Raw genomic sequence first — 21641 nt, 5'->3', positions numbered from 1 at the left:
ACCCCCCCCCCCCCCCCCCCACACACACACATACTTACAAAACCACAGGCAAGGTACTCTTTGTGTGTATGTATACGTCATATGTTAATAAACCTATGCATAGGGATGGGTACCGGTGTCCGGTGCCATGATGGCACCGGTTCTGACATAAATGGTAGTAACCAGACCGAAAAGCAGCGCACATTTTGGTGCTTTATTTCAGTGCTTTTTTTTCCTGAGCTGTGATACACTTTGGATTCTAGCCAATCATTTTACGTTTCCGAGGATAGTAGGCGGGCCCAGGTCCGTACGTTCTTTTAGAGCAGAGCTACAGATTAAAAATGCCCAAGGCAAAGCGGTCAAAGTCTGCGGTCAAAGTGTACTTCACAGCAAAAGATGCAAACTCAGCAGCCTGCAACAAGTGCTTTAAGCTGATACTGTGATACTGTCAAAGGAGGTAACACCTCGAATCTGACGAAACACCTGGCGACGCATAGCGTTTTTTTTAAAAGCCGAAAAATGCGCCATATTTGATAGCTTGCTGCGAGACCTCACACCGAGCACATCTACTGCGGGTGTGGTGCCTGTTATCGGACCCGGAGTTAGCAACATCCCCCAAAAACCCGAAGAGGAGAGTCCTGGCCCCTAGCCCTGCCAGTGTAGCAGAAATGATGAGGATGATGATGCAGCAGCAGCCGTTCTTCTCTGCGTGAGTAGCTTAATGTTGTTCGTGTGTAATTTACGTTGAGTAGGCTAACCACGTTATTACATTAATGCATGTAAGGTGAACTAGCAAACACCATCATAGCTACATGCGGCTGTCTTCTTGTTTGATGGCAGATACTCCCTTCACCCTGGCCAAAAAGGCTAAAATGACCAAAGAAAAAGTGGAAAACAGCTAAACATGAGAGGTTTTTGGACAAAGTTTGTGTTTTTTCCATTGTTTAAGCTGCTTCCAGCCAAGAGTGATACCATATATGCCCCATAGCTGCAGAAAAGGCTAACACTGTTATCTTTTTACAAAAAAACAGCTGAACATGAGAGGTTTTTGGACCAATTTTGTGTTCTCCATTGTTTAAGCACCGGTTTGAGCACCGTTTAAGCACCGGCACTGTTTCAAAAGTACCGGTTTGGCACCGGTATCAGATAAAGCCTAAACGATACCCATCCCTACCTATGCATATTCATGTAACCACAATAAAAGAGCAGCGTTACAGGAGAGCGGACGAGAGCAACTGGGGTCAAGCGAAGGAATGCCGTTTGTCCGGTTCTCTCACGTGCACGAGGAACATGAAGAACTTTGCCTACTCGTGTCTTGCTTTGCTGTGTAATTACATTGTCTTCAACGTTCCAGCAAATAGGTTTAAGCTATAAACCTATCATTAAATTTATTAGATTGATCAGTATTGCTGAACTATGAAATATTTTGGGTTTCATAGTTCAGCAATACTGAGAAAACAAGAACAATCGACTAATGAAATGTATTGACTGCATTTAAGCTAACTTAACAATAATCCTCAGAAGAAGAGCAATGTTGACAATGCTATATAATAACTTTCTATAACAATAACAACTGTATGACCTGGTCTATTGATGTCCATGTCTGACTCAAATGTAGCGAAAAACTTAGTAAAATGTATAAAATGTATTTTTTTGGCATAATGTATGTTATTATACGTTGATATAATAGAACATCTCTTTACTGTCACTCTTACAAAAACAATGAAACACAGTTTGGCATCTCTCCCTCAGCAGCAGGTTGACTTTTACCTTAAAATTTCTTCAGACTAAGAAGAAATGAAAAGAAAAAGAGAAACTAAAAAAAATAGACTTAAAGTTTAAGAGGTGCGTACACAGGGAATGTATGTAATGACTAAGCATCTACACAGACATCTACAAGTTATATATAAGTTATATGCCATACAAAGGAGCAGGTGATCAGTGCAATATAAGGTGCAATGTGATGGGTGGTGGTGCACATTGAGTGTCTGGGGTGCGAGGGGTCCTTGAGGACGACATTGCCAGTATATAAATGTCTCTGAGGGAGGTTAATGTCGGGCCCAGGGCCGCTCTGCTGCCCTCACCACCTGCTGCAGTTTCCTCTTGTCCTCCACAGCAGCTGAACCACAGTGTGCAGCAGAAGGATCTCCATGGTAGAAGTTCATTAGCAGTTTGTGATTAGCATTCTTGAACATGACACAATCTGATCATACATAGATCTTAAATTAAAAACCAATGATTGATGCAAAACTCATTTGTTGCTTTGAGTTTGCTATTTTCAGGTTATTTAATCTAAACTTTTAGTTAATTTCTTCTTCAAGTAATCATTCAAGACAAAGAGAAGGTAATAAGGCAAAGACCTGTTATTGGCCACTAGTGAAGTGTGTGACTGTCAGGCTGCCAAACAAACCTCTTCTCCGGCACGCCACACTTGTGGAGCTTCCTGGAAACTGTGACTGTAACAAAAGCAGAGATCAGATGTGGAAAGGGGTCGTTCAAATGTGACCGGTCCAAATTAGAGGAACAATTTGAAGGTAAATTATTATTACTAATCCTTGATAAACAAAGATCTTAATATTAATGTTTCTCTGAAACAGAAACTGAAACAGAAACTCTGCTGATATGATTTTGCTGTAGCAATTTTAAATTTTGTACCTCTCCATAACTGAGATGTAATATTTAATCACAGTTAACAAAGTAACAGAAGAAAACCTTTTCTGTCTTACTGAAAATGACATCACTGAGTTAATCCCTGAAGTTGGTCCAAAGGTAAGATTCAGACGCAGTCTTGGGCAGTTAAAGGTAAGTCTGTCACGGTTCTGGGTCTTTGTGACCCAGCATTTTAACTTCTTGTATTTTATATTGTGGTTCTGAGTCCTTGGTTGTACTGTTTTGTAGGAAAACAGGAGGTGAATCACTCCTCCTGTTTTCCCACAGCGTTTACACTTCAGTCTGTTGTTGGTGGCTTTTTTATGGCAACTGTGACACTTAGTAGTAGAACTGACACACTAAACAACAACTACACTAACTATATACTCTTTCCTGAGGAGGCTGAGGAAATTTGATATGTCGGTCAAGATCCACAGCAGGTTCTACAGCTGCACTGTGGAGAGCACCCTGACCAGCTGCATCAATGCATGGTACGGCAGCACTACTGCTATGAACACCTGCAGAGAGTGATAACAACTGCGGAGAAGATCATTTAAAGATGCAAAGAGACAAAAATGGTTAGGGCCAGGAGGTCAAAGGTCAGAGCTCCTGTGGGTCTGAGGGCGGCCTCACGTTGGAGAAGGATGAAGGAGTCTGACCTGAGCCAGTGTTTGACATGAACACATCAGCACTGCTATCAGTGAGCCTAACGACAGCCATTAGCATCATTTCAGTGTTTCAGTCATTTAAAAACACTTCCTGTCACTGTGGTGGTTACAGTGACATCATGCACTTTGTGCTTTGACCTCCAGAGGGCGACAAATCAGCACAGACAGAGAGCTCCATTCAAACTTTGCTGCCATCAGTAATAATTCTTCAAATATAATCATCAGTGTTTGAGCAGCTATGATATCAGGGACAATCTAGACATGTGTGACAATACTGAACATGTCACATGACACACCTTAAACATCATGTGATCCACTCTCAGTCTGCACTTTCATTCATGACTTCAACAGGTTGAAATGAGCTTTGAAGAAACATCAGTTTAGTGCTGAAATATTCAAACGCTGCAGGAAGAAGAACAACAAAGTGATGACAGATGTTTGTGCTTCAAACAGGAAAACCAGCAGAAATAAATCACAACCTGCAAGAGATTTGGGAGTTTCCAAGGTTGAATGAAGCACACAGTGTTTCAATGCTCCAAACGCCTCTTTCAAGGTTTCCTTCCTGCTCAAAGTTTACTTTCACTTCCTGAACTTCGTGGAGTGGAGCTTGTTGTTGTTGGTGTGTGAAGAAACTGTAAGTTTGCTTTGTTTCCTCCTTTAACAGTTTGTCTTTAAGAACTTTACTGTTTGTTCAGCTCATGTTTGATTTCTTCACACAACAAACTGTGTGTGTTTTTATTTCCGGTCTCTCCATTAAAGTCAGTGTGTAATGTTTTCCTGGCTAACATCAGCTGTGTGCAGCTTAGTTCAGCACAAATCTGCCGCTCCATAGTTCACGGTAACGGACTCACAGCTGGACCAACGAGGCCAAGTGTGTTGCCATCCCTATCAGTAACATACATGTGCTGTATGAAGTATAATGTGATAAATGTAGAGGTGCTGGCTGTTCTCTAACTCTGCTGTTTAGTTGTAAAGGACGCCTCCCTGCCTTTCTCTCTTTCATGACCTTTAATAGTTTCAGGATCTCAACCAACAGCATCGACATGCTGCTCCAGATGTTTGTGCTCCTGTTGAAAAGGCTCTCAGTTTCCTCATTGAAAAAAGTGTTTATATTGTTGTTATATTGTGATCAATGGTGGGTTAGCGACCCTCTTTCTTTCCCTCTCAGGTTTAAATATCTGGGACTCTCCACCGCTTGGTTTCAGAACTGAAGAAGCTTCTCGGATGAAACGTCTTCCAGAAACTTAAAGAAGTCTCTCTTTTCTTTCAGAGCTCCTTAGATCACATGACCTGGATGACTGAACCTACAGACATATTAACCTGGTTTCTAGGTTACATGACAGGTCAGAGGTCAGCGACTGTAACTCAGTTACTCCTGTTAATGTGAACTCACTGAGTGTTTGTGGTTTACCTCTAAGACTCACTGAAGTCCACAAGAAGATGATGATGGAGGAAGAGGAGGAGAGATTAGAGTCTGCAGGATCCAGCTGTCCATCTGTGACCAGTGACCGATCCAAAGGTCACAAACCAGCCCTCAGTGCTGAACCTGGACCAACGAGGTTTGAGAGCTGTGATGACTCCTTTACATGTTTGTGTTTCCTGGATAAATGTGACCTGAAACATCCTCAGATTGTTACAGATTCATTAAAAGAAGATTCATTAAAAAGAAAACAATGAAAGAGAAAAGATCAAAATGTTAGACTTGGTCATTTGCTGTTTGAGGACAGTGATGCTCATATCTGTGGGGAAAGTGTGACCTGAGTGGGTTCATGTTTGTCTTTAAAGAACAGAGCTGCTCTGATTCTCTTTGTGTCTGATCTGTTAAACAGTCTGAGAGGTCACAAAGAGACCCAGCAGCTAAAGCCTGGATCATACTGGCTGCTGTTAATGAGACTCCATGAGGACAACACTGAACCACAGTGGTGTGGATGTAGTGGATAAATCCCACCATACTGATGCTCAGATTTAATCACAGGGAACAAACCAGATGTTATCTTCAGATTGTGACCTTTGGAGTGGACGATGCAGATTTCAATAGAGAATAAATTTTGTTGTTGTTCAGCTGTGAAAAAAGAATCTAATTTTCTGAACTTAAGAATTTATGATGCTGGAAAAAACATGGAGACTATAAGACAACATTTCCACTGTATTCATAGAATGAATGTAAAACTGTCAGACATTCATTAAATATGCAAAATGTCTACAGAAACATTAGAGGGTCAGATGTGAAGCACTCAGTGATTTTGATAAAATGACTCATCAGTTATTGATCTGTACTACACTGATCTACCACGTTAGTAAAGCTGGTGTTCTGGTGGTGGAGGGAGACCTCGGATCATGTTCTGGTTTTGGAGCGGTGATCTGCTGATGGGTCATTTTAATGAAGTCTCAAAGTTTCTTGTGAGCTTCTTCAAAATCATCCGTCACATCACGACTGAACAGACGTCCATAAACTTACTAAAAATGACCCATATTTTCAGAATCTGAGTGTTTAAAACTTGACGAACTTGATTCAGATGAAGTTATTTGAGCAGAAACTACTGGATCTTTATCCTGTGCTTGAACTAATTCTTCATGGTTCCTCCACAGAGTGGACCAGCAGAGCTCAGAGGCTCCCAGTGGTCAGTCTGCCCAGCAGCATCAAACACAGCTGGACTCCATATTACAGCATATTATAGCTGTACATGTACAACAACTACTGTTACATCTGTTCTGTTCACAGTCATCTCCATGCTGCTCTTTGTAGACCAGTGGATTGTCTGTGTGTCCAACATGGATCTGATGTTTGGCTCCATGATTTCAGTCTGATTGGCTCATTCATAAATATTCTGTTCTAGCTGCTGGAGGACAACATCATCACTTTTGTGAAGAACAAGCTGAAGAAGATCCAGAAGGTTCTGAGTCCAGATTACCCAGAAGGCTTAGAGAGTCAGAAGGAGGCTGATGAGCAGAGGAGCATCAGAGAGGCATTTTTGAAGATCACAATGGACTTCCTGAGGAGAATGAAGCAAGAGGAGCTGGCTGACCATCTGCAGAGCAGTAAAAGGATTTATCTAACGATTTAAGATGTTGGTAATAAGTAGAACACTTACTAATCTGTGAAGAAATGTATCAACATGTATTCAAAAAAGTTTTTGTATGGCGTTTATAAAAAATAAAATGATATTCTTCCTTTATTAAGAACTTAAAGCTGCAGCTTGTCATCGTAACCTTAAATCTGCCCTGAGGAAGAAGTTCCAGTGTGTGTTTGAGGGCATCGCTAAAGCAGGAAACCCAACCCTTCTGAATCAGATCTACACAGAGCTCTACATCACAGAGGGAGGGACTGCAGAGGTCAATGATGAACATGAGGTCAGTCAGATTGAAACAGCATCCAGGAAACCAGACAGACCAGAAACAACAATCAGACAAGAAGACATCTTTAAAGCCTCACCTGGAAGAGATGAACCAATCAGAACAGTGCTGACAAAGGGAGTGGCTGGCATTGGGAAAACAGTCTTAACACAGAAATACACCCTGGACTGGGCTGAAGACAAAGCCAACCAGGACATCCAGTTCATGTTTCCATTCACTTTCAGAGAGCTGAATGTGCTGAAAGAGGAAAAGTTCAGCTTGGTGGGACTTGTTCATCACTTCTTTAATCAAACTAACAAATCAGGAATCTGCAGCTTTGAAGAATTCCAGGTTGTGTTCATCTTTGATGGTCTGGATGAGTGTCGACTTCCTCTGGACTTCCACAAAACTACAATCCTAACTGACCCTAGAAAGTCCACCTCAGTGGATGTGCTGCTGATAAACCTCATCAGGGGGAAACTGCTTCCCTCTGCTCGCCTCTGGATAACCACACGACCGGCAGCACCCAATCTGATCCCTCCTGACTGTGTTGGCATGGTGACAGAGGTCAGAGGGTTCACTGACCCACAGAAGGAGGAGTACTTCAGGAAGAGATTCAGAGATGAGGAGCAGGCCAGCAGGATCATCTCCCACATCAAGACATCACGAAGCCTCCACATCATGTGTCACATCCCAGTCTTCTGCTGGATCACTGCTACAGTTCTGGAGGATATGCTGGAAACCAGAGAGAGAGGTCAGCTGCCCAAGACCCTGACTGAGATGTACATCCACTTCCTGGTGGTTCAGGCCAAAGTGAAGAAGGTCAAGTATGATGGAGGAGCTGAGACAGATCCACACTGGAGTCCAGAGAGCAGGAAGATGATGGAGTCTCTGGGAAAACTGGCTTTTAATCAGCTGCAGAAAGGAAACCTGATCTTCTATGAATCAGACCTGACAGAGTGTGGCATCGATATCAGAGCAGCCTCAGTGTACTCAGGAGTGTTCACACAGATCTTTAAAGAGGAGAGAGGACTGTACCAGGACAAGGTGTTCTGCTTCATCCATCTGAGTGTTCAGGAATTATTGGCTGCTCTTCATGTCCATCTGACCTTCATCAAGTCTGGACTCAATCTGCTGGAAGATCAAACAACCTCTTGGTTGTCAAAATTAATTAGCACACCAAATCTACAGTTTCTCCACCAGAGTGCTGTGAACAAGGCCTTACAGAGTCCAAATGGACACCTGGACTTGTTCCTCCGCTTCTTCCTGGGTCTTTCACTGCAGACCAATCAGACTCTCCTGCGAGGTCTGCTGCCACAGACAGGAAGTAGCTCACAGACCAATCAGGAAACAGTCCAGTACATCAAGAAGAAGCTCAATGAGAATCTGTCTGCAGAGAAAAGCATCAATCTGTTCCACTCTCTGAATGAACTGAATGATTGTTCTCTAGTGGAGGAGATCCAACAGTCCCTGAGATCAGGAAGTCTCTCTACAGATAAACTGTCTCCTGCTCAGTGGTCAGCTCTGGTCTTCATCTTACTGTCATCAGAAAAAGATCTGGATGTGTTTGACCTGAAGAAATACTCTGCTTCAGAGGAGGCTCTTCTGAGGCTGCTGCCAGTGGTCAAAGCCTCCAACAAAGCTCTGTAAGTAAATATGTGATCATACGTTTAGCTTTAAAATGTTGATTAAAAGTGGTCATAGATTTCTTCCATGACAGATCCATGTCCTAAAACCACGAGCCTACGTAGTTGTATAGTGTAAAAGAAAAAAGGAGAACTTTTGACCACAATATTGTAACTTGAATGAACTTTTGATACAGCCTTTAAACACTTAAGTAGCTTAAAATGTTTTGATCTATGAACCCACATCAAACAGTCTAATTACACTCTAAAAACAGAACATTAAAATCTGTATGTCTGCAAATGTATGTTCATTGATGTGTGCATGCGTGGAGATCTGAGGTTGGTTGGTAGGATGCAGAATCACATGTGTGCAAATATTTCTGTGTTTGGATTTTTGGTAATTTGGTTCTTTTGGCGTTTCTCTTGGTATGTAGCCTTGGGCTGGTTCACCTGAATCAGGGGTGTCCAGGCTGCTAGTCATGGTGTGTTGATTGTTACGTATTGATATATATTTATATTTCTGTTCTAGAATTTATTAAAATATCAATATTTTAGCAATTTGGTTTTTTTTTTTTTTGTTTTTGTTTTGTTTATTATTAACAGGAACACAGTTGAAAGTAACTGCATTTTTGGGATTGTCTAAATGATTAGTAGGAACTACTTATTCCACCTGTCACAGTAATGTGTGAAATACAGCTGTAAAAATGCTTCACAGCTGACGTGTGCTTGCTCACTCAGGTGATGATCATAAGCAAGTCATGTGTGAAGATATTTCAGCTCCACAAACTGCCAAGATGCTAGTTGTGAGAAATGTCGTGGGGGTGAAAACCTTTTCCAACACAAATAAAAGTAAATGTTAAGACAGAGTAGTGCTGCAGGCAGGTACTCTCCCTGTATAGAGGGAGTGAATATGGAGCTGGCAGTGTTGTATAGCACGGTTACTGAATTTTGTAAAGTGGCTTAAATCCAGGCTTAGGGTTTTTGTGTCTTGTTTACATGATGGGAATTCACTGCATCTTTAAAACTACAGAATCCCATTTGTTCAAATTGTAGAGAATTTAAAGGTGACTGTAGATTAGCTATTTTAAAAATATATAGTGCAAAAACAGCAGCGGATGGCTTTAAACAACAAAATACAACTCAAAATATTTAATATAAGAAAGAGAGAGAAAATAACACCATCCATTCATCCATTTTCTTCCACTTTATCCGGGGCCGGGTCACGGGGCCAGCAGCCCAAGCAGAGAAGCCCAGACCTTCCTCTCCCCAGCCACCTCCTCCAGCTTGTCCGGCTGAACTTCTCACCCTATCTCTAAGGGAGAGGCCAGCCAAATTCAGGCTTTTTATGTCATACAAAACATCATATTCTCCTATATTGTCTTGTATTGATTCTGAAGAAATAGTTTTCATCAGTATCGCAGATACCAGCCTGAATTTTACTTTGTATTGGATCAGAAGGGAAATCAGTGGTATCACACATCACTAACAGCAACTTCAGTACCACTATATTTTAATAAACTGGGGGGAGGTGCACCAAGATTCAGTATGAGTTAAAGAATTATTTTTAACTGTAAGGTTGGAGAATAGAAATCTGTTGTTGGAAATTGGAAGAACAGGACATCTTAAAAATCACTGCATTGTAGTATTCAGGCCCCTTCAATCTGTGATCACTGTTGCTTTGCATTATAGTGCTACTATAACAAAAGTGAGATATATTAGTGCATGTGTGTGTTATTGGGTAATAAACCAAAACAACAGAATCTACCAGCACCTCACTCATTTCTGCTTAAAAACAACAAAAAGCAATAAAGCTGTGATTTTTTTGTTGATCTTGTTTCCTTTCCCCCTTGATTTCAGACTGAGTGGTTGTAACCTGTCAGACAGAAGCTGTGAAGCTCTGTCCTCAGTCCTGAGCTCCCAATCCTCTGGTCTGACAGAGCTGGATCTGGGTAACAACAACCTGCAGGATTCAGGAGTGAAGCTTCTGTCTGCTGGGATGAAGAGTCAATACTACAAACTGGAAACGCTGAGGTCAGATCAAGCAATATCAATTTTTTTCATCAATTAACGCCATTTAATCAATTTCATTTGGAAAAAAATAACATTGAGCCTGTGTGTATGTCTTATATTTTTTAAATGAATCCACCCAAGTCACAGTAAACTGCCACATTTGTGATTTGTAACATAAGGCAATATGGATTCCAGCATGTCCTGAAACAGTGTTGAAATATTATAAATGTAGTAGCTCCTCATGGCACCATGAATATCCTTTAACACAAGTGTTTCATGTGTCTTCTTGTCATCATTTTTTCAGACTGAGTGGCTGTAACCTGTCAGACAGAAGCTGTGAAACGCTGTCCTCAGTGCTGAGTTCCCAGTCCTCTAGTCTGACAGAGTTGGACCTGGGTAACAACAACCTGCAGGATTCAGGACTGAAGCTTCTATTTTCTGCAGTGGAGAGTCCAAAGTGCACACTGGGAATTCTCAGGTCAGTATTCAGTCTTTTCTGATGATGATTTAAAACCTGACTCACATCAATAAATGGCTTATTCATTTACAACAGACATGATTTGTAAAATCACCTTAAATCTAACTCAAAGATCTGTATTTTACTACTTTGACACCTCCTAATAGTTATCTAAGAGAACGTATACTTTCAAGTTTCAGCACAAAAATATTAATCAGATTTTTTCCCCTGAATCATGTGTGTACCCTCCTGGTTGGAGCTCTAGCAGCCTGTATCAGTGAATGTAGCTTTAAATGAAATTGCTGCCTCTGTCAGAAAGAGGAAGAGGTCTGAGTGATATACAAAACAGCAAATATGAGCACTGCTTGTGTCTGAGATGACACAGATACAGACCTGAATGAGACACTAATTTTGTCTCTGAGAGAGAACTTTTATTATGAAATACACTTCATTTCTCATCTGTGTAGAGAATGTAGAGTTTGACATGCTAATATTAAAAAATGCAAAATCACACTGAATCACAAAGAAATTGTTTTGGAGTATTTATGGTTGAGCTGATGAAATTGTTCAAACAAACCAGTAATTTACACAGAAACAGCTCAAGTGAAACTTTTTCAGGGGAGTTACCACTAAGCTTGTCCTGCTACACCTCACTGCAGCATTAAAAACTGTTGATCACAGTGAACACATTGTTATTATTCTCTCACATTAACATTATTCATGTAGTTCCACAGGGTCCTCTGCTGGGACCAATCCTTTTGATGTTATAATGTCTGCTTTGTATAATGTCTGCAGACTACATTTAGATAGTGACATTATTTTTGATGTCAGACACATTTTTTTATATGACCTGTGTAAAAACAAAACAGTAAACACATTAAGCTGAAGTAAGATGCACAGTTTGAAAAGTGGGGCACAAAAAATGTTGCTGCTTTCTGGAAAGTCTGTCTAAAAAGACCCGATGGAGAAAGTGAAGCGAAATATCAACGATTAAGAAGAAGAAAATGGAAAAAGCAGTTTCTGTCATGGTCCGTGGTCCTGTGTCTGTGGAGTCTGTGATGCTCGGGTAGCCACACCCCTGGGCTGGGCCATCACCGGCACACCTGCTTTCCATCGGGATGATTACCTGAAGGACTACTTAACCCTGCGCTGACAGATGCTTCACCCCAGTCTGTTAATCACCTCTCTGTGGTTTCGATCCGGCGTCCAGTATCTGCCACCTGCCTGTCCTCCTGCTCAATTGGATCACCCGGTGCATCATCTGGCCACATCACTAACTCCACGGATTCTCTTCCCACGGACTTTCACACTTCCCTCCTGTTATGGAAAATCTTGAATAAAAATTGCAACCAACAGGCGTGCGTGTCTTTGAAGTGAGGTTTATTAAAAAAGAAAAGAAAAATACTGCAGTGGAGAAAAACGTTCAGATCACACACCTAACCCATTTTTCTGAGGGAAAGACATCACCCTGAACCCTTTTATACCTCCCAAACAAAGAACATTCCACAGCAGATCCTTATCTCTTCAATCTAGAAACAGTTCCGACCAGCCGTCATCTCATCTGCAACAGGATGTCCAGATCCCTCAAGAGGAAAATGAGTCTGCTTGTGAAGGTGCAATAAAACTTGGGCCCTACTTGTGATCACATTCCACATACATACAACTTATGTCAAGAATGAGCTTTCTATACTAAGTACAGAAAGTGTTACTACTATTACTAAAGTGATGTAGTTAGTACATAAACTAAAGAAATTTCCAATACAGTCCCGAGCCCCCACGGTCCCGCTCTGATCGTAAGCCAACTATTCTAACCCAGTCTTGATGTGTTCCCCCTGCTTCCCGGCTCACTAGTAATCTTCTCCCCTTTCTGTTGCAGCCTCCCACGGTCCCGATTCTGGCTTCCTCGTGTCATTGTTTCCCTGGGTTTTTTATTTAATCGTTTTGCTTCTCTGGTTTTCCCGGGTCGCCTTTTGTTATTATAATAAAGTGTCTTTTTCTGCTAGCACTTGAGTCTGCGTTTGGACCCCTTTGTGTACACGCGCCACGGTGCATGACAGTTTCTCTTGGACTGCCTGCAGATGGGGCAAGACTCTAAAAGCAGGGACGATGGGAGAAAATGTAAAGAGGCCATATGATAAACCGGGAGATGAATACTCAGGTATTCTGGGAATAGTCGGAGTGAGAGGGAGAGATGGCAGTTGAATGATTTCAAGGATGAATTTAGAGAATCAGAGCAAAGAAACCAAAGGAAGTGGCAAACTACAAACATGTGGACAGACTCATAATTAGGCCAAAGATACATTAAAGGAATTATTACAGGTTTAGAGACAGGAACGGATATGGAGGAGCATAGCATGAATTTGCACTGAGGAAAAAATAGCAACGAGCATCAGAGGTGAGGAAACAGTTAGGAAAACTAAAAGGATGTACTGGCAGGAATACTGCAGTACTTTAGGAAGAACTACACCAATTCAGAATGTGTGGAGTACAGTTAAGAACATGAATGCAGACAGGAAACAACAGCAGTTGTCGTAAAGTAAATTCAAACTGCGTCATTAAATGCAGCTGGCTGACTTGAAAACAATGGAGAATGATTATGTTAAGTTGTTTAATCTCTATAGAAATGGAGCAGAAGGAGTACATGCAGAGCTGGACGTGGGCTGTATATACATGCGTGTATCTGTGTTGTCTGTGAGCAGAGGAAACAAAGTGCTTTTGATTCTCCCACAATGAGTGAAATATAAATGTAGTTTACATAATACCTATTAAACAGTTACAATAATAATGATACTGTTAGCTTCAACAACAACTCCTCTCGACACACGTTAACAGGCTGTGCAATAAACTAATAACCACAAAGTGGCATCATAAACGCACTGACGGAAATGTCCAGTGCATCAAAAGCCAGCCAGTCCTGTTACTGCAATTAACTTCTTCACCAGAAACTGTCACCATCAGGCTTCAACAGCAGTTTCCTGTATTACAGTTTTTTACAGCCGCTAGGACACATTTCTCAATACTTAGGTCACTTTTGCAAAACTCTTCACACAATTCTCCTAACTGACCTTCAGCTTGGCAAAGCAGTTCATTTCACATTCAAAATGCACTACAACTACCAAAACACTTTATTCAGGTCTCAAATAAACTCATTCCTCCAGAACACTAGCAAAGGTTGACAGCCAACAAACACACATTGTCACCCACAAAACAATGACCTAAAAAACACTAACAACATGTAGCATTACAGTGTTTTCTTGTGTAAAACAAGGACACATCTCTGTTTATAATTTCAATATATGTTACTGGAATGAATCAGACATCATGCAGAATTTGTTAATATTTGTTTATGTATTTTTATTTTTTTGCACTAAGTAATCCCAAAATACAAGAATTTGTATACACACCATCCACTGATACACATACAATAGTAATGCTAATCTACTCGGTCTTCTCCATTTGGCCACAGGTTCTCATCCACATCAAATCTTATGTCATGTAGGGCAATACACCTAGGAAAGAATAGAGTAACACCTGTGTAGATGTTCATCTAAAATGAGAATCAGCTGTGGCTGGTTAAACTGCATTTTTAGATTTAAAATATGTTTCAATAAAATATAGCTGTTGAATTTTGCTGTCTTATTCAGTTTTGCATTATCTTATTATTTTGACCATAAGTTTAACAGTTTTGAAAACAGTATGTAAGTCCATGCAAAATGTCCTGTACGTACAAAGATTTTTGGCAGTTGTTGTGTCTGAGTGAGAAAATAATTCATGAAATTTGAGAGATGTAGTCATTGAATGCATTTTGTGCCAAAACAATGATAACTGATCCTCAGTTTAGCCCACATAGACTTCTGTTGTGCTCACTGTGTGAGGAGTTTTGCAAAAGTGACCTAAGTATTGAGAAATGTGTCCTAGCGTCTGTAAAAAACTGTAATAGTATTAATAAGCTACAGGAAGTATGGATTGGGAAAACTTAGAGATGCTGGGCAAACAATTTGATCAAATCCACAGTGGGAATAATTGAAGTGATGACGGCAGATGTGAGAGAACAAAAATGAATCATATTGAAATGTTAAATCAGGAAAATCCTGGAGAGGAGGATAGTTCTAATGTTCAGTTCGTAATGTTTGAATTCAAAGCAGCTCTTAAATGCATAAAAATGACTTCACCTGGGAAGGATCAGGTGTGTTACATCGTGATGAAGCAGTTAGAGCAGGGGTGTCGAACTCCAGGCCTCGAGGGCCTGCAGGTTTTAGATCTCACCCTGGGTCAACACACCAGAATCAAATGATTAGTTCATTACCAGGCCTCTGGAGAACTTCAAGACACGTTGAGGAGCTCATTTAGCCTTTAAATCAGCTGTGTTGGATCAGGGGCACATCTAAGACCTGCAGGACACCGGCCCTCGAGGCCTGGAGTTCGACACCTGTGAGTTAGAGGATGCTCTGCTGCTCCTCTATAATAGAATATATCAGGAAGCTGGAAAGAACTGTGAAAGCAGGGAAAGACCCCACTAAGACCACAGGTTATAGGCCTAAAGCTAGGCCTAAAAACTAGTTCATGCATTTATTACTTCCAGGCTAGACTACTGCAATTCATTATTATCAGGATGTCCAAAAAACTCACTGAAAAGCCTTCAGTTAATCCAAAATGCTGCAGCAAGAGTACTGACAGGGACTAGAAGGAGAGAGCATATTTCTCCTGTTTTGGCTTCCCTTCATTGGCTTCCTGTTAAATCCAGAATTGAATTCAAAATCCTGCTCCTCACATACAAGGTCTTAAATAATCAGGCCCCATCTTATCTTAATGACCTTGTAGTACCATATCACCCTATTAGAGCACTTCGCTCCCGCTCTGCAGGCCTACTTGTTGTTCCTAGAGTATTTAAAAGTAGAATGGGAGGGAGAGCCTTCAGTTTTCAGGCCCCTCTTCTGTGGAACCAGCTTCCAGTTTGGATTCAGGAGACAGACACTATCTCTACTTTTAAGATTAGGCTTCAAACTTTCCTTTTTGCTAAAGCATATAGTTAGGGCTGGACCAGGTGACCCTGAATCCTCCCTTAGTTATGCTGCAATAGATGTAGGCTGCCGGGGGATTCCCATGATGCATTGAGTTTTTCCTTTCCAGTCACCTTTCTCACTCACTATGTGTTAACAGACCTCTCTGCATTGAATCATATCTGTTATTAATCTCTGTCTCTCTTCCACAGCATGTCTTTATCCTGTCTTCCTTCTCTCACCCCAACCAATCACAGCAGATGGCCCCGCCCCTCCCTGAGCCTGGTTCTGCCGGAGGTTTCTTCCTGTTAAAAGGGAGTTTTTCCTTCCCACTGTCGCCAAAGTGCTTGCTCATAGGGGGTCATATGATTGTTGGGCTTTTCTCTGTATCTATGAAGCGCCTTGAGGCGACATTTGTTGTGATTTGGCGCTATATAAATAAAATTGAATTGAATTGAATTGAATTAACATCTCATCCAGGGAAAGTCATGGAAAGAATGACAGTGGACAGACTGATGTATGTGACTGAAAGAAGGCAGCTGTTTGCACCTTCTCAGCAGGGGGAGGAACACCATGGAGCCAGCAGTCAGCCAGAGTCAGAGATAAGGAAAGCTCAGTGCATTAGGAGATGAGGTGTGGTTTGTATTAGCCAACTTAAATGATGGAAATGAACGAGCTGTTCCGGGTTAATATTCTGTGTTTGCTAACAGTATTACAGACCCAGGCCTAATCTGTCATCTGTTAACACATCCAATATCTCCTCATTTATTGGTGGATAATCCACTAACATGTTTTAATGCACAAGTTCATGTGATTTCTGTGTGCTGATAACATCCAGTCTGTTCTGTGTGGAAATAAAATAATTAGGGATGCACCGATACCGATACTGGTGCCGATACTGTAAAATGTGTGTGTACTCATACTCGTAAAAGTTAACCGATACCATGAACCGATACCAACTTATTTCATTAATCAGAGGGTGGCTTGTCATTTCTGTTGTAGTTTTTTAGATTGGCCACTAGGGGGACATCCCGCGCTAAACAGGCACAGGGTTAGGCGAGTGAGACTGGCGGCTCCAGATAAAAAAGAGAAACTGGAGGCTGCTGTAGCTAGGCTAAACAAAATGTCAGCAGTGTGGAACAGCCAACTTTAACTCAGGTTTTGGAAAAGCGATGAAAAATGTCAAGAGAAAATCCACGGGCAGTTAAAATAACAGAGGCTCGACTCATTTTATCGCTCTGGATGACCAGCCAATGCCGGTCGTGGAAAACAGAGGATTCTTCTCAGCATACTCGAGCCGCGATATGAAATATAATAAATAAACAGAAGTGTTTATTTATTATTCTGAAAGCTCGAGACAGTGCCAATAGTTCAGTGATATTTTGTTAAATTACAATGTGGAGACTCTGCAATAATTTAACAGAAGTCCTTATTTTTCACTCGAAATTTTTTTGTGGTCATTTTTATTAAGATTTTATTTTTTATCGGCAGAGAATAAAATAAAACCTGTCTTCCAATTCATTGCATTTGTGTGTGTGTGTGTGTGGTAGAAGTATCGGTTTTTGTACTCTGTATCGGCAAGTACTCAGATCCAAGTATCGGTATCGTATCGTTTTGAAAAAATTGGTATCATTGCATCCCTAAAAATAATGAAACCAGACTATGTCATTTCTGGAGGTGGGATTGTTGCTCCTGCTGGACTCGGTCTGTGGCTCGCTGCTGCTGATACAAAGTTGGAGGTAAAAAGGTCGGCTAAAAAAGCTGAAGGGAGATGGCTCGTAAACAAGTGACCGCCACTTTATTAGGTCACAGGTGTACTGTACCTGAGACAGTGGCCACTGTGTACCTAATAAAGTGTCAGCCATGGTAAATGTGTTTCCAAGAGGAGAAAAACAGCTGGCAGAAAAGGCAGGTAGGTGTCCTTTCCAGCTAAACAGTAGAGGAATATAAAGATAATGAAGGTCACAGTTTGAATCAGTCATATTTCATTCAATGCAGTGGAGTACTGACAGATCCAGGATCAGTCCAAATCATCAGCAGTTTGATCCACATATGCATTGAAGTGTATTTGTGAAAATGTTGGACTGTTCCTTTATCAGTGTGTAACAGTGTGTGTATGAGAGCCATGTAATGTCCATGTGTGCATGCTGACTGTGCTGGTCTGACCCCCCTCCTCCTTTCAGGGTGGAGCCTGCTGGAGTCCGATGGTTGAGACCAGGTCTGAGGAAGTGTAAGTGTGTTTTTAATGGGATTCATGAAGACAAAGCAGCACATATTCAACCATCTTCATCATGTCAGGAGTCATCATCAAAGTGTCAATCAATGAACAGATGATGGATCAATAACTGCAGCTGGATTGTGTTTGTTCTCCATCAGATTCCTGCCAACTCACAATCGACACAAACACAGTGAACACAAAGCTCCAACTGTCTGACAACAACAGGAAGGTGACACATGTGGAGGAGGTTCAGTCATATCCTGATCATCCAGACAGATTTGATGGTTGGGAACAGCTGCTGTGTAGAAATGGTCTGACTGGTCGCTGTTACTGGGAGGTCGAGTGGAGAGGAAACATTTCTATATCAGTGAGTTACAGAAGAATCAGAAGGAAAGGAGGAAGTAAAGACTGTGTGTTTGGATACAATAATCAGTCCTGGAGTCTGAGCTGCTCTGATGATGGTCCTCAGTCTGTTTGGCACAATAACAGAACAACATTCATCTCCTCCTCCTCCTCCTCTGTCTCTAACAGAGCAGCAGTGTATGTGGACTGTCCTGCTGGCACTCTGTCCTTCTACAGAGTCTCCTCTGACACTCTGATCCACCTCCACACCTTCAGCACCACATTCACTCAAACTCTTTATCCTGGGTTTATGGTCTGGTCTCCTGGTTCCTCAGTGTCCTTGTGCTGAGTGGGGTGTAAAGAGTGTCTCCTGTTAGAGAAACACTCTGACTGTTGAACAGATTGTTCAGTCTGTACATGTCTGTCTCTTTCACTCACAAACATGTTTTCAGATTCATGGATTCAATCAGTTAATGTTTGAAACTCTTCTAAATGATTCCTTGTAAACGTCTTCCTCTTCAATCCTTTAAAGATAGAAGCTCAAATTATTCCAGGATCCACATGTTGTTTTTCTGTCTTTTTCCACTCAAAGCTTCACAGTGAATCTCAGTATGTTGTGTTTCTCTGAAGCTCAGTTCACAACCAGCCCTGCATTTTCAACAAGTCTGAGCTCATTAAAATGAATCCAAATGTTTTTCTCTTTCTTAATGGGATGTTTCCATCATGGCTGAATAAGTGGAAATCCAATAGTACTCAGTGTATCAAATATTAAAGATATTTAGCATCTCTCATGTTTCTGTCATTCTATAAAAACAGCTGCTTTAAAAACTGATCCAATCACTGAAACATGAACTTCCATATTGATCAGATCAATACGTATAGCTCTGATGTCACTAACATCTCCTTGAACTCTTCATTGATGGTGATTTGTGGCCCTCTGCTGGTGAGAAGATGAACTGCATGATGTCAGTTTAATGAGCACAGATGACATGAAGTGTTTTTAAATCTGCTTTTTCTAATTGTTCAGGGTCCTGCTCCAGGAAACAGCTTCAACAAACTCTGGCTTTCAAAGTAAGAGCTCTGTCTGAGTTTTTGAAAAAGCTCTTATTTTGGAAGGAGCTGACATTTAATCTTCATGTTATGTTTGATCCTCTACATGTTGAAAGGTGTCCAGTCCTGAGACACTGGGGGTGGAAACAGCTGTGATGTCATTGGACTGTCAGCGGGTGAGGGTCCCAATCAGCCAGGGTTTCGGGTGAGCTCATTGTGAAACCTGGCCCCACCTTATCATGCGAATTCGGGCACGGAAACTGCAACTAGTGTTCTAGTTTGTGTTCAACACGGACTCTTTAGTGCGCTGCACACTCGCTCTCTCAGCCCGCGGGTTTCAGAACAAGAAGAAAGGAGAAAAAAGAGCATGAGCGCACGTCGTTAAAGCCGACTAACGTGAAAACACGTGACGAGACGAAGGTAAGCGGTACGGTTTGGTGACGTCACAGTGAAATCCAGCGTCATGACTTTAACATTGAACAAATCCAGTCCGCACAGGCTCAGGGACAGACTTCATCCTTTTACTTTAACCGTACATGAAAAATGAAGCTGTCGCGCATAATGAGACAGGAGCTCAGCTTTCAGTGTCACAGCTGGAACAACATCAGCTGACATGAAAGAAAAACAGACGTTTGTTCCCTGTTAGCAAAGATGAAGATGGAGAGCGTGAGGGAACTACAGAGAGGAGGAGGAGGACACGGGATGTGAGGGACGCAGTGGACCAGCCCTCAGACCTGTGTGTCTCACACTGCCCTGTGATTACACTCCACACACTCAGTTTCATTAACACTAATGAATAACAATGAAAAGATAAAGTAATAAGGTACTGTAGTTCTCAGTTACAGCCTTTTGTTTACTCCACATTCGTCTCTCAGACATCAGCAGGAGCGAGGACGACCCCCCCAGTCTGAGGACGTCCCCCACCACATGAATGGGGGACATGAGGCGCAGCTTACAGCCCAGCTGGTAGGAAAGTCCTCCTTGGGTGGACTTCTCTGTAACTATGGACTCATGCATGCAGACGTTTCAGTCCACAGTGATGTCAGTCAGTGCTTTTTAAAGATGTGCAGGATGTGAAATCTTCACTTTGATTGTTAAATGTTCGTTCACTTTGTTTGTGCTTCAAATAAATTCACTTCATGGATGAAACAGTTCAATATTGCCTCTTGTTTTGGTTCTGTGGCCCCATGAAACCCCCCCGAGCCCATCCTGGTCAATCTGCTGTCAAACTTTATCTTCATCTATCAAATATTTTACATAAAAATGCTCCTTCCACTCATTTTCATGTCCTTTTCCTACACACTGAAATCTGAGGCGAAGCTTAAACATGAATCTGTCAACACCTATAAACACACTCGAATCACTGCTTTTTCTTCTCATGCACATGAATCAGGGTCTGTCCTTCAGCACAGAGACTTAAATACACCAGTACAAAACAAGCAAGCGCTCCTTCCAAATCTTTGAGCGCAAGGTAATAAAAACACTTGACATGTGAAAGATAATCAGTGTCTGAATCTTCACAGAAATGCAAAAATAAAAATGTAGAAAAGAAAACAGCAGATTTTTAATCACAGAAGTGAAGAAAATGCTGTTTTCATTTTCCTTCCAGCATCAGAAGAGTGTGACATGATGCACACGTGTAGAAACAGACTCATGTACCTGTGCATGGACACATGATTCCCATCTTTCTCATGCAAACACTCACCTACAGAAGCTGTAAACAGGCAGAGAAGAATCAAAGCCAGCACAGCTTTCCTGCACATGTTTGTGTTCTCAGCAGTGACGCTGCTCAGAGCTGCTTCGTCCTCGTGGGTTTGGCTGATGTGAGGCTGCAGGTCAGTAACCATGGTTACAGGTGACGCTCTGAAACTTATGATCAAAGATGTCAGGTTGTTGTTTCCATGCAGAATCCAGACTGAAGTCAAATAAATCCACTCTATGTTTAGATAGTGTGTTAGTGTTGTTTCCATGGTAACACTGACTTATAAAAACAAAGGCGATCCATCAGTCCAGATCAATAATGTGAGCTCATTTAAGTGCACATGTATGTTTGTGTATTTTTAAAATTTAAAAGCCTATTTAAAATCTAAAACTTAAAATTGTCCGTAGCCTTAAGCTTAGTCTCCAGAAATATTAAGAAACACTCCTCCACACTGCTGCTTTAACACGATTAAGTCTGCATGAAAAGCTACTATGATATTTGTTTTAACATGTTATGTTGCTAATGTTGGGGCTGCGTGACGCTTCAGAAACACTTAATACAAAGCTACAGGATCAGTTTATGCTGTGGGCTACAACTGCAGTGTCTTC

General features: G+C 41.5%; 2 protein-coding genes across 3 annotated transcripts in view; both read left to right on the top strand.

The window, feature by feature from the left end:
* The first annotated feature begins 3402 nt into the window (after window positions 1-3402).
* The window catches only part of LOC146498723 (uncharacterized), a 319692-nt gene continuing 301453 nt past the window's right edge, over window positions 3403-21641 (top strand). Inside the window, 1 exon segment of the mRNA XM_085138804.1 lies at window positions 3403-3930. The gene's annotated coding sequence lies outside the window, so the exon portion shown is untranslated.
* Window positions 4423-20480, top strand: LOC146498733 (protein NLRC3-like). 2 transcript variants are annotated; one of them, XM_085138812.1, is made up of 8 exons: window positions 4423-4855; window positions 5886-5976; window positions 6134-6335; window positions 6478-8275; window positions 10112-10285; window positions 10569-10742; window positions 17905-17951; window positions 18098-20480. In XM_085138812.1, the coding sequence occupies exons 1-8, from the start codon at window positions 4737-4739 to the stop codon at window positions 18628-18630; spliced, it is 3138 nt and encodes a 1045-aa protein (XP_084994938.1). In that variant the 5' UTR covers window positions 4423-4736; the 3' UTR covers window positions 18631-20480. The 2 variants fall into 2 exon arrangements, with proteins under 2 accessions (XP_084994938.1, XP_084994937.1); XM_085138811.1 differs by lacking the exons at window positions 4423-4855; window positions 5886-5976; window positions 10112-10285 and having other exon boundaries at window positions 6163-6335.

This window comes from Neolamprologus multifasciatus, chromosome 17 (genome assembly GCF_963576455.1).
Source record: "Neolamprologus multifasciatus chromosome 17, fNeoMul1.2, whole genome shotgun sequence".
Classification (NCBI taxonomy): domain Eukaryota; kingdom Metazoa; phylum Chordata; class Actinopteri; order Cichliformes; family Cichlidae; genus Neolamprologus; species Neolamprologus multifasciatus.
The sequence above is the reverse complement of the archived record's forward strand: the minus strand, read 5'-3'. Positions and strand labels throughout refer to the sequence as shown.

Excerpts from the sequence above, each read along its gene's own strand:
- LOC146498733 (XM_085138812.1), top strand. The coding sequence starts at position 4,737 with ATGATGATGGAGGAAGAGGAGGAGAGATTAGAGTCTGCAGGATCCAGC. Across the intron at positions 6,336-6,477 it reads GGCTGACCATCTGCAGAGCA|AACTTAAAGCTGCAGCTTGT; the intron begins GTAAAAGGATTT and ends TCCTTTATTAAG. Across the intron at positions 17,952-18,097 it reads GAGACCAGGTCTGAGGAAGT|ATTCCTGCCAACTCACAATC; the intron begins GTAAGTGTGTTT and ends GTTCTCCATCAG.